The sequence below is a fragment of the Rissa tridactyla genome, chromosome 3, assembly GCF_028500815.1.
Source record: "Rissa tridactyla isolate bRisTri1 chromosome 3, bRisTri1.patW.cur.20221130, whole genome shotgun sequence".
NCBI classification, from domain to species: Eukaryota; Metazoa; Chordata; class Aves; order Charadriiformes; family Laridae; genus Rissa; species Rissa tridactyla.
Genome location: NC_071468.1, coordinates 4,490,742 through 4,504,003, shown reverse-complemented (window position 1 = coordinate 4,504,003; position 13,262 = coordinate 4,490,742). Strand labels below are relative to the sequence as shown.

General features: G+C 44.1%; 1 protein-coding gene across 1 annotated transcript in view; it reads right to left on the bottom strand.

Annotated features, from left to right (window-relative positions):
• SNAP25 (synaptosome associated protein 25) overlaps positions 1 to 13,262 on the bottom strand; it is a 62,353-nt gene that overhangs the window by 24,349 nt on the left and 24,742 nt on the right. The window contains exons 2-3 of the mRNA XM_054196767.1: positions 3,131 to 3,265; positions 2,439 to 2,480 (exon numbers count right to left, since the gene is read on the bottom strand). Of these exons, the coding sequence (XP_054052742.1) occupies positions 2,439 to 2,480; positions 3,131 to 3,202 (114 nt within the window). The 5' untranslated portion in view covers positions 3,203 to 3,265. The remainder of the gene's footprint in view (positions 1 to 2,438; positions 2,481 to 3,130; positions 3,266 to 13,262) is intronic.

Below are 13,262 nucleotides of genomic sequence, written 5' to 3'. Positions count from 1 at the left end.
GTAGTCTGCCATCCCAGTACGTACCTGCCTTGGGACAAAGCAGTGGTATCTTTACAACAGCCACCTACCACTTCTCCCTGCTTCCCTTGTTGTGCTAGGACTGAAACAATCAGCTTCTTGCAAAGCTGTGCTATAAAAATAAGAAGCAGTAACAGATTGGGTTTTCCTTGCTGGCGTTCCCTTGGAACAGCACCAGGGCTTAGTCTCCAAACGCAGCCTAGCCTAGGGGGCACGGTCTTCTGGGGACATTGGTTTTGTCCCCCAGGCTATGACCTACATTTCAGCATTAAGGATGCCTTGTACTGCTATAGGGCTTCCCCGGGGTGGACGGCACTCTTCTGTCTCCAGAGCGGAGCCAACTCAGTCTGTTTATTCTCTATTTTCCCAGTATGTAATAGAGCAGAGCCAACCATGACAGGAATCCATACATATGTATATGGTAATAATGCTTAAACATGGAGGCATCCTTTTCCTGAGTAAGGAATAACAAACAGATTTGCTGTATCAAGAGAATAGAGTAAAAAGCATTCTTTAACTGAGAAAGAATATTTTCTATCTCTACCCACTAGACAGGTTCTGCTAAGCGAGGGCGTCTAATTGGATTTTTTGGGTCTATTAAATCAGAGCAGTGCGAGTTCAATTTCAAAGACATTCACCATTTGTCTTTTCAGTATAAAATCTCTCACTCCCTAAATGCTGCATTTTTTTAAAAGTACCCAGGAAATGGGGTCAGAGTAATCAACCAACTGTTTAGACCACAGAAAAATTTTAAAGGTCTTTTGTAGTCGCATTAGTGAAAATAACATTCAGCTCATTGTAGAAGAATTCCCTTGACTACTCAGTGCTAGTTTTAGAAACTTCTCTATTTGATCACGAAGATATTGTAGCATCTGAATAAAAGCCAGGTCCAGAGAGATGCTGAGCTCTTCCAAGAAGCGCTAGAGCCCTACATAAATTCATTGGTAAATTCAGCAGTCCCAGTTCTCCTCCCACTTTGCCATTTGCTGTGATTTAATACTGAAATTACAGTGGCATTCACAATATGCTGGTTCAATATGTTAGGAAGACTCAAGCAGTGCATAGGTCACACAAATACGGCTCAGGAGAGACGGGGCTGATATTTACTGATGGCTTGGCCCTGAGCAAATCACTTCCCTTTCCTGCGCCTCTCTTTCTTCCCACTCATCATCTGCCTTGCCTATTTAGATCATAGGCATTTTGGGGCACCAGGCTCTCCTGCCTTGCATTTGTGGAGGTACCCATCTGAGACTCTCTTCCACGTCATTGAATTGATTTCAGGAGGAGCTGCATCCAGCACAGAGTTGACTTAAAGTGATGGTTAGAAATGGCATGTCCAGGGAATTGAGCAGCAAAAAGGGACAGATTGCTTGTGAGATAAGAGCATGTTTGGGCTGCAAGGGGCCCAGAACTGAAGTGTTTGTGGAGGAGAAGCGATGCTGACTATGCTCAATGACCCATCTGTCTGTCTATCTGTATATGGAAATTTAATTTTGTCTCCACTGGACTCCATTGATCTCCACAGTCGTGATTGATTTCAAGGCCATGAAGCCTACGGCTGGGCTTGTGCTTGTTCCTGAACGTGGGACCTGATGTAATTTTCTTCCCGTTGTCTCTGCTGGAGACTCCTCTGCTTGTCAGGAGTACTGGGACTGTCAGTGCTGATGACCCTGATTAAAAATGTCACCAGCTCCAGAGCCAAAGCTCGCATGGTGTCTGAAAATAATACGTCCTGTCAGGCGTGAGCAAAGTTTTCCACCACCTGATGGCTGAGCACTCTGAACGAAAGTGAGCTTGGGAATTTCCAACTTTTAAACCCCTTTGTTAAGAAGAGGGTGAAAGGAAGCCTGACTGAATTGTTTTTTCCCTTCTGGGGTTCAATCTGGGACATCTCATGAGCCTTCAAATCCTAACGAAGGTTTCAGAGATACATAAAGAAGTGGCATTTAAATGCTGTGGTGACCAATGCCCTATAAATAGCTGCAAGTGTTTATGGAGAGGGAGGTATTTAAAGATGACAGGGCAACAGACTGAGGGCCTTTCTCGCCTTCCCCACTTGCAGTGTTACGGCAAGGACATCAGAGCGGTGCCTGCATGAGGCTCCGGGAGCTCTGCCGCAAACTCAGCCACTTGTCCCTGACTCCAGGTCACCTTTGGAGGCTCTTTCCTTGGTTTATGTCGAGTAGCCTGTCTCAATGGATACTCTTGTGTGGGCAAAACTGTGCCTCAGCAGTTGGCCTGCACTGTGACACTTGGCAACTAGGGCACAGTGTCTTGAATGACCCTGGTAAGGATAAGGAGGGACGGAGTGGCACGTAAAGCCATGCCCTAGCGATGTGAGGTTAAGAAACCACACTTAGTGTCAGACTCTCCATCACTTTTGCCCACAACAGAAGTGCAAGTAAAATGCTGGCCCTTACCTCTTCAACAAGCTGCAGCATTCGACGGGTGCTCTCAAGGGACTGAAAAAAAAACAGAGGGAAAAAACACTTAGATTTGGCAAGATACAGTTTCCAACACTAATGTGCAGGCTCATGCTGACAGTATGTTTTTCCTACGCTCTTTGCCTTCCCTCAAAATCAGGCCACCAGCAGGGTACTGGTGATCTCTTCGTCTTCAGCTCTCTGTCAGCGCTCACTAATGCAGCCGTTGCCGTCGCATCTCCAGGCAGCTGCGGTCTCTAAGGCTGGTGCTGCCCTTGCTCGCACGTAGGGCTTGGAACAGCTGATGTTCCACTTTAAAAATAAAGTCTGTGGTCTTCAGCTAAGACTTTTCAGAGACCTAATTGGTGACTTCTAATATTTAGTAGGTTTGGGAAATTGAAGGAACCCTCAGAAAATATTAAATTGCTGCTTTTTGCTCTGAGGGCAGTTAAATTGATGCAGACTCTAATGCCTAAATCAAACTCACCATCAATAAATGCCTTAATCTAGACTAAACATGACATTAAATTTTACCCCAGCTCATTTCTTTTCCAATTCTGCTTTCAGTGTAAAGCTGACAGAAAACAGAATCAGGCCTAGAAATCCTTTGCCGGATTAGCTTCTATTTCTGCATGTGTCTAAAAATGCCAACCCCGACCCCAAGTTTCCAGTTTAGCTATCGGTCTCACTTCATCAGCAAGCTGGTCGGCACGCCGCTGCATTTCTTCCAACTCATTGCGCATATCAGCGTCTTCCGCCATTTTAGCTGTGGGTGTGTTCGTGGAAGCTGCCGATCAGGGATTTGTGCTCAGCTGCTTGTGAGCCTGGAAGACAGCGAAAAGGGAAAGAAACAGTGTGGTTACGCTCCTTGACTCACTGAATTGCGCTTAAATGTCAGTCCCACAAAAGTGCTTTTATTACGAGTGCCCTCACCCAAACTCTTTTGTTCTGGATAGCAATTCCTATATAGTAGAGAGCACACAGGATTTTTCAAGGTGGTGCTTTATTCCTGTATTATTAATCACTTACGAAGAACAAGGTATCCTTGTCATGTTCTTTGAGGAAAATCCTTCTTTTTTTCTTAACCTTTCAAATGCTACCCGTATCAAAGCTGGAGATTCAGGAGCTGTTATTTGCTACCAGAAACCCATTCATTCTTCTCTAAAATTAAAAGTCTTAACTTGAAGGAGCTCAAGGTTAAGTCTATGCCCCTCATGTCCTATATTTCATCTGCATCGCTTGGAGGGCCAGGCACTGAGGTAACATATCTGCAATGAAATTAAAGGCAATGAAACTTTGCAGATTTTTATCAGCTAATGACTCGTCTGCCATGCTCTAGTTCAGACTCTGAAACAATATTTACAGGTAGATTGGGTGTTGTCGACCTGGGAGAATCCTTCGTTTCAGGGGAAGTGACTAAAAGACCTAACTGGTATTTTCAACTTCTCCCCAAAGAGGGTCAGATCCTGAACTTCTGCCTCTCAATACAGAACGAGGCCACTGAGCTCATCCTAACCAGAGATCAGGATGTAGCCCATTAATCCTCATTTGGGTAGGGTTTCTTTTTTGTTACGAATTCGAGCTAGCTCTGATTACTGAGCATGACTTGATTAAGAAAGGCGGGTCCTCCTACCATCTGTCACGTCTTTATAACAACAACACTGGCTTATTTCTTTGCTTGATTCAAGGCACAGCACATCACAAATTACTGCTCACTGAATGTTAGATTTGTTCATTGCAGGAAACCCTAATCCCAGGTGCAGAGGAGGTGGGGAAGTTGTGGGGGACTGCAAATAAACAGCCATAAAGCACATGCCATCATCCTCAATTACAGAAAGAGGACAAAAGCAGCCCATTTCAGCAAAGCTGCTCTAAGAAGGCAAAATCCCAGGGGCTATTTTCTGTCCTGTCTTTGCAATACGCACAGCCTTTATGAAACAAGATAAGTCAGGGCAGAGCTTGGCTCTAAAATTTTAACAAAAATAACTCTGTTTAAATGGAAGTTTACTATCTATTGGAGATATATCTGTTCCTCGCTTTGACAGCGCTCACTGTCAGGACCAGGGGAGTATGGGCTGAACAGGTACAGCTGAGGGGCAGAGAAATTTCCTGGATCACACCCTGTTTGCTTAGAAATGTATAAGGAAAGCAGACAGCCCCTTGCATTTCCTCTGCAGCTTCAACAACGTATTTGCTGGTTTTCTTATCTAAGAGGGAATATGTGACCTTCATGCTTTTGCATTAGCTGTGCCCTCGCTCGTGGTTGCTTTTCCTCTTTGAAGCCACAGCAGGAAGAAATCCATCTCGAAAAGTCAGCCCTGCAGCTACTGGTACAGCATCTCACTTTCATCGCTGAGCACATCGCTGCATCCTTGTCAGAGGGAGACTGACATTTTGTGATGGGTCACACAACGCTTAGGAGCCCAAATGTATGCTGGAGAAGAAACCCACCCGGTTCTGCCAGCTGCATGGTCACGGCAGTGCGAAGGACCAAGCTTAAGCAACTCATCTGCAGCCCTGGCTGATGCAAACAGGGAGCTTAATTTCATGGCTACTACTCAGACTGGTATCAGGCACTTCAAGGATGCTCACAAACAGCAGTAAACAGGCTTTACAAAAAATGGCATGCTCTGAGGATTAGGCGGAAAAGATGAACAGGATCAGTCTCCTCCTGAAGGGCATGGGAAAGTGTGGGGACACTCACAAGGCCACCCCAGCCTTCCCACCCTGCTGCTGCACTTGCACTGCCTTTCGGGGCACATCATGCAGCTTCAGGAAGACACTGCTCCTGATCAGCAAACGGAGTGTGCTCAGCTGGGATAAAAATAAATTACTTCAGTAAAGAATCACTCTCCGAACTCCTGTCCCACTTGGCACAGGCTGGCTCTAGCACCGGTCACTGCTTCACAAACTGTATTTTTTCCCGGATTGAGGCAAAACTCAGCATTTAAATATTTCTGGCACAGCCTCTGCGACAGAATACCAGGAGTAAGTCTGCAGACCTAGTTTAGAATATTTAGTTAAAATATTCTCCTCTGCCTGGATCCCTTGCTACACTTGTGCTGGCAGAATAACAGCACTGATCTTTAGCAAAAATCAGGACAATTTAGACATGACTTCGGACTGATCTAATTGGTACATACATCTAACTGTGAGGGGCACGGAACTGGTTTTGCGCTATGTCTATCTGGTAGCTATTTACTAGCTGTAAAGTGGGAGGCGATGCATCAGTGGGAGGATGGGATGCTAACAGGGGGTTTGGTTCGGTCTCTAAGCATATCCAATGCGAGCTGAATGATTACAGACCTGAAGCGAGTGAAGGTGAGACGAGTACTTCTACTGACAATAACAAATAATAACAGTCTGTTTGTCAGTCACTGCAGATAATAAAAATTGCACAGAAAATTCAGTCCTCAAGTATTTTCCAGCCTGACTTTTGATCTTTTACTTATTAATTTTTGATCCTGAGCCAGCAGTGGTCTTGGGTGGTGCAAAGAAAAGAAACAAAGTGGAGAAACTTTGTGTTTCTCTTTAGAGTTATCCTTCCCGGTTAGTTAGAACCATCAGTTGGCATCTTAGTGACAGACGCATCCTTTTTGCATCAAGCTAAAAAAAATGTCAGAGGTTGTAACCAGAGAGATGTTTTGTAGCAAGTGATCGAACTTGACAGGTTTATTGAGATTGTTTGGTATTTGTAAAGCACTTAGAATGGATTGAGGAATAGCGAAAAGCATTCTTCCAGACAAGTCATTTTACATCAAGTTTTAGTTATAAACAAAAGTGCCCCGCAGCAGTGCTGATTCAACTTTATTTAATAGAAAACCGTGCTCAAGAATCAATAACAGTTACTCATTTGCACACAGTATGATAAACTGCCTATGTTTTGCAGGTGGCCGTGGACGGGTTTGAGTTTTTTGCAGATTTTGCAGTTCAAAATGTGGAATAGGACAGATTAGAGATAGTATTTTCCTTGAAAAGCCCCATTTAGGCTGAAATTCCATTCTAGCATCATGAATTTCCAACAACAAACCCTGTTACCAATAAAATCCTGTAGAGAGAGGATTTATATGTTTTAAAGGGAATTCTTTCTCTAGAGTGCGAATGAACAGTTTTCCCTCCATGGTGTCTCTTAGGAACACCTATATGTAGTCCTCTTGATGTATTAAAACATTGAAACAGAATGATTACAGGAATGGCCAAGAAAAGGTAAACCATAACGGATTTGCTCACACTAATTACCAGATGGACTTTCAAAAGCATGAAGTCTGTCTTTGGTGCCTTTGAAACCCGCAACTCTTTTAGTAAAACGGAAGCAGACCACAGATACTATTGAGGACTTTGGGGAATAAATTCCTTGTGGAATTTTTATTTTTGAAAATAGCTAATCTTTTGCATTCTGTTCTCATTCAAGCTGATTTGAACCAAGTATCAAAATCCTGTAATTGCCATAGGAACCCCCAAGTTGACTGGAAATAACCTCTCCAAAATGTACTCTTGTACTTTCAACATAAACTACCTTTTACTTTGTCTACAGTCACTGCGCAGATGACAGATGAGAAAACAATAGTTGTGATGTAATATGTTAATCTCTTTAGATCTAAAACCTTGATTAAAAAAAAAAAATAGTTCCTACAGAAGTTACAGCCACTTGCACGCACTCAGTTGATTTGTGTTTCTACTTGCAATAATTGTATAAACAAATGCAAGCTCAAAATTTCACAAGGACCTTGGTTTTTCCATTTCAATAAAGAAAACAAAAATCCTCTGGGTTCACACAGAAACATGCACGATGCTCTCTTAAAAGGAGATAAAAGTCCAAACACGGTTACAAAAAACTGTGTAGATCATGTACCAAGCTGTGTTCTGTGTCTTCTAGAGAGCGCAAGTCACTTCAGGAACTTGGGTGACTTACATCAAATTCTCTGTGAGCCAGTCTTATACATTATGCCGGTGCTCATACAGTAGCACAAAAACAGAGTAAGGGTTAAAGAAAAATACAAAGAGAGAGTGGCTAATGGAAACCCATTGGCTATTATACTTTGAATTCTGCATCTGCTATTTTAGTAGCATTCAGATGCAATAAAGAATCTCACAGTGAGAACATTATATATCCTTATGGAGTTATACTGAAGCCTAAGAGAGACCTACATATATCCCCAGAGGAAGAGAGATACAATGAGTGACCTTTGGAAGCAAATATTTGCTTCACAGTGATATAAACACTTCAATGCAATAAATACAGGAAAATGAAAATGCTGCAATTTACTGTGGTGAAGGCAACACTGCAATAAAGTGTTCTTTTTTAAGCACTCTCCCTGTTATTAAAGGACACATCTATTCTTCTTGTGGATATTTGTAGCCAGAGGATGACTGCATTGGCGTATTCTCCTAAAAAAGTCCGAGTCGGTCAATACCACGCTTTATGCTTCTTTCTTGTAGGATTGAAAGAGCGTTACCGCAGTGGTGTGGCTTTAGTAGAGCCACAGAAAACACAAAGAGACACTTTGGATCAACCCTCTCAGGATGGATCTTGAGCCATTTAAAGCTGGATCTTGGTTTGCAGCTATTCTCCTTTCATTTTTAATCTGGTCGTTGGCAGAAGGAGAAACACATGCTGTCAAAGGGAGAGATGAAGTTCTGCTACAGATGAAAGAGGTGATCCTTGCTCCCCAGTGTTGGCTTGCAGCCATTCGGTCGGCTCCCTGGGTGCTGTTCAAGGCAGGTTCAGCCACGACGGAGCCAGGCACAAGGCAGTTCTGGGGCTGTATAGGATCCTCCTCTCAAGATGAACATCGTTTTCTCTGCTGGATGTCCTTGACACCTATCACTGCCCAGCAGAGAGCTATCTAGAGCTCAGCTGCCCACTGCGTTGGCCATGTCCTTCACCACCTTCACCAGCCTTCCCTAGATGAGCTTTTTGCAGCTGGCTTACAAGAAATGCACCGGTATTAATCCCAAAGATCAGTCTAGACCAGAAATTGCCAATGAACACTGGTAGGGAATGAAATGATATCGAAAGTGAGAACCTGCTGCAAAAGGATGTTTAGATACCAGTACCTGTGTGTGTTGCTGACACCAGCAGGCTCCCCCTGAAACTGAGGATGTACTGTTTGAAGGCAAATCCCAACAGAAAGCCAAGAAAGGCGTGTGTGTGCTGCCCACATTCAGTGAGACAAGCACCAGCTGCTGAGAAATTATTTCAGGGAGTTGGGAGCATAGCTTTTACAGATCGTGGGCTCTCAGCAACGGCCCTCACAAGCTGTAACTCTTCTGGGTTTTGACTTCTGTCATCTCCATTTCACCCAGCACTCACCACAATTAAATCCGTCTATAACAGAAGCATTTCCTGCTTTTGCTCTTATTGTATTTTAATTGATTTGAAAGCACTCGGAGAACAAATCAGCTGATTTTGTAATGAAAAATCCTATTTAAAGATTTTATGCTATTGCATAAAATGTAACAATGAAAAATTACTCAAATTTGTTATTTAGATTTAAATTTTAAATAGCTCTGAAATAAATCTTGAGGAACATCTGCTTCTTAGATCAACTCAGCACAGCCTATTGCCTGGATGTAATCTATTCACAAGATTTTCGGCAAAGTTCTCATTTACGAAGAAACACCTTTGTTATGTTGGTGTTACTGATCAAGCCAAAAAGCTGCCTCTGCGTTTCCATAGGATATGTTAACGTTAACCTGTGGCTCAGACAGCTCATCTCTCTTCCGTTGCTGTCCCACAGTGTGTTGCTTGCAAGCCTTTGGGCCCAGCTCCACAGCCCAGGCTGATGGAGTACAGAGATAACAAATTTCACTCTGGTTTTCGCTTGATATTCAGTAAAGAATAATGCCTGCTGGTGAGGGCTTGTCAGGGAGTGACTTTGGAAAAGACAGGCGCTGAGATCTTGCAAATCTGAATTCAGGAGAAACAGGCAATTCCTAGTTTGTCACTGTCTTCCTGCATCGCCTTAGACAACTTATTTTACTCTCCGGGCTTGCTTGCGTTGCCTGCAGATAGAGCTACGTGAGATGCTGTAGGTATTTGGTTTCCTGCTGCTGACTGTATCTGTCAGCATCGTGCAGATGTCTTGGATACCCTCTGATGGGACTGCTGCTCCATGTTTAACAACTGAATCTGTCTCACATCTACGCAATATGGATAAAATTCTTCTTTTCCTTCCTATCTTATCCCATTTTTTTTCCTGCATAAGTTGCAGGTGTTTCAGGGCATGGACTGGTACTCGGTTTGGGGATGTATGTGGTGCAGGACAATGGGGGCTTTTGGATAAATGCTAGTGAGCACGATGTATTCTCATGCTGCATCTCTGTGCCAGAACCCATACCTAGCTGGAACGAGAACTCTCCAGTCAGAGGCCAAAATGAAGCTTTTGAAGTATAATTAAACAAAATTGTGACTCCTGACTATTTGCTGAATGCATTAGAAAGTAGTTGTCCTATGGGTTTGTGTTGCTATAATGACCAAAGAAAAAGCTGAACAAAATGATTTCTTAGTGTGAATGCAATTCCGCAACGTAAATGTGCTAGCAGGGGAATTATACTTCTTGTGAAGGCGGGCACCGCTACCCCTGGCAAACCCCCTGATCATTACCGGGTAAATGAGCGTGATTGTGTGTACACACAGTTGCAGTGCAGCAGACAAGTTGTGTTGACACAACCGCTCCGTGCCTCCGGTTTCTGCAAATCAGGAGGCTATGAGTGATACATCCCACGCTTCCCCCAGGCACTGCAGCCAGGGGCAACGGCAGGTGGGAAAAGTTGCCGTTGAGATCTTGGAGAGGAACAGGCAGCCATAAAAGAAAATGCCTGGAGCCACCCCATCCCAATACAAAGCAAGTCGTTGTTGTCCTGTCAGTTGTCAGACAACATTGCGGTTTTATGAGGCTCCGACATGTGTGTGTTGCTTTAGCAGGCTCCTGCGCGGAAAAAAAAAAAGAAGCACAGAGCAGCCATTTTGTAACAATTTCACTTCAGAGTAATAACAACTTGACTTTCTACCCATTTCACTGCTAACAAAACTGCTTTGGAAAATAAACCTTTCAATGTGTTATCTCTTTGCAGTCATTTCTACAGCTATCTACCCACACATTTTTCCCTTGGGGTTTTTTTTTTTTTTCTTTCTTTCTTTCCGACAGCAACAGAAAAACATTGCAGGCAAAAATGTTTGGGTTTTTTCTGTCTGGGAGAACAACCAGCCAGAGTGGTGCAGGGTGAAGAATGAAACCCTCATACCAGGATTGGGCACCTTGTCTGGAGGGAGCTGCTGGCACCACGGAGGATACAGAACAGAGACCTGGACTGAACAGGCTGCTGTGAGTCTAATTCCCTGCTATCACAGGTAGCTGCCTCGTACAGCTTCATTTAAAATTTCACAAGCAATGTCCTATGATTCCTGAAGTTTATTGTGTTAGCACTAGTTCTGAGACCAGACCCTCACTTCTCCAGCATCCAGAGAATATTTCACTTCTAGCATAAATTAATTCACAGCCAGAAGATAGCAGCTTGTTCCTGTGCTGGTCTTGTCCTGTGGCTTAAATAGTTTCTCTCCTTCCCTGCTCTCTCCTTCTCTCTCTTTATGAGGTATATAAACAGCAGTCATAACCTTTTTCAGCATTTCTTTTGACATGAAAGATCAGATTCTGTTCATCCTTTCTTGGTAGATGGACTGTTGTCCTGATTATCCTAGCAGCTGTTGGTTATATTGGTTCCAGTTTGAATTAGTCTTCTCTGGAAAAAGGTGGCTGAGATTTCACAGAGTATTTTAAATGAGGATACGGGCTTTGCTCGAAGGGCTCAGTGCTTCCCCATCCCTCCAGGAGATACCTACTCAAAAATATCCTACAACCTCACTTGCCATTTGCATAGCGGGATCTTGGTGGCTCAGGACAAGAAATCCAGGTATTATTAGAGAGGATTAAAGAAAATGTCTTGACTCATGATAGAGCTATTTACATTCTGTGGCCAGAACCTGGGAGAAAAACAAAAGGTATCTGCTCAGCTGGAGGATGAGATTTCTGACTGTGTCATGATTTTCAGTGAAACTCACACCCTGAATTTGTTCAGGTCTTCCTCAAAATACTCACTCACTACCACTGCAGCAATATGAAGCAGTCAGCCTCTCTTCTCTTTGGTTATATTCCAACCTGTGTTTCTTTAAGCTACTAAATCTGATTAAAGGCCAATTTTAGAAGCGAGGGGTGACAGTCACGCCCCATTTCAAGTTGGAGGAGGTTTCACCGCTGCCATTAGTGGCGTCAGGCTTGCAGGTGGAGCTACCGGCCAACAACATGCTTGTAGACACTGGCGGTGTGTGGAGGGGGAACAGCAGAGCGTGGGCATGTGGGTCTGTGTGCAGACATAGAACAGGAGTGCGTGGCATCTTAAATGCTTTTGTGCCAGATGTTTATGGGGCTCTACCGGCCCCCTTCTGTTTCTCTTAGGTAAATAAATGGATTGATAAATGGAATATAAAAATAAAATGGAATTATTGCAAGACATTTATTGAGGAATTTAGAAGACAGCAAGGAATAAGCAAACTGCATGGCAGATTTTCCTGGAGAGCATAAAGGAGTTCCCACTAGGCTGCATGAGTCCTGTTGCATTTCATAGAATTATAGAATGGTTTGGGTTGGAAGGGACTTTAAAGATCACCCAGTTCCAACCCCCTTGCCCTGGGCAGAGACACCTCCCACTACACCAGGTTGCTCCAAGCCCCGTCCAACCTGGCCTGGAACACCTCCAGGGATGGGGCAGCCACAGCTTCTCTGGGAAACCTGGGCCAGGGGCTCACCACCCTCACAGGAAAGAATTTCTTCCTGATATGCAATCTAAATTTACCTTCTTCCAGTTTGAAACCATTACTCCTCTTCCTGTCACTTCCTGTCACTTCCTGTCCCTTGTAAAAAGTCCCTCTCCAGCTTTGTTGTAGGCCCCCTTCAGATACTGGAAAGCTCCTATATAAGTCTTTGCTGTTCCTAGGTTTGTAGAAAGAAACTGTTCCCTCTGCACAATCTTCTCAAGAATGCCCACAGCTCCTGGTCCAGCCCTCTGCCTTCACATACGCATCCAAGCCTCTCTCCCACCTCCTGGTCTAAGTTAAATGTCACCTCTGCTGAGCGCCCCAAACCCAAATGATCTTTTTGGGGTGAGGGCAGTGACACAGTGTGGGCCAAAGGCAGGCACAGATTTCCCGGGAAGGTAAGTGGGACCTGCATCCACCCTTGGCTTGTAGCAGCAAAGGTGTTAAGCGCCTGTCTGCACAAAGCGTTATTGTTCCTTTACCTCACTGTTTAAGAGTTGCTTACAGACAATGATTGTGAAGTCCAGAGATTTTGCAGGTGGTATGAGACACCTGCTTTCAGTGGGCTTCAGGAAAGGGGTCGATCACAGCCTGGGAAGTCAGTGGGCAGCGAGCAGCAGCCTGTTCACTCACATCTCTCCCACAGAGGCTGAATCAATCCGATTCAACCTTATAAAGTCACCGTAATACAGAAGATGAACTGTGTCTGTGCCTATTAGCTACCCCCTGGTGCTGCAGTTAGTGTCTGTGAGTCAGGAGTGCTTCCGCTTCACAACAGGTAATGTGGCATGAGAAAATTACAGTAACAGCCCTGTCTGCTCATTCTTTTGCTCTTAGTCCTGCCAGTGGGGACGTCTCACACATCAGCATGGTGGCAACCAACCGGCTGCTGTGGGTTTGTGTTCGTGGGTGAAGGGTCTTTCTCCGTACCTTCATAAATCGAGAGGAGCAGACCCTTTGGCAACATAGAAAGTGAATTGAGTTTCTGCAAGAGAGCATTCAATAGG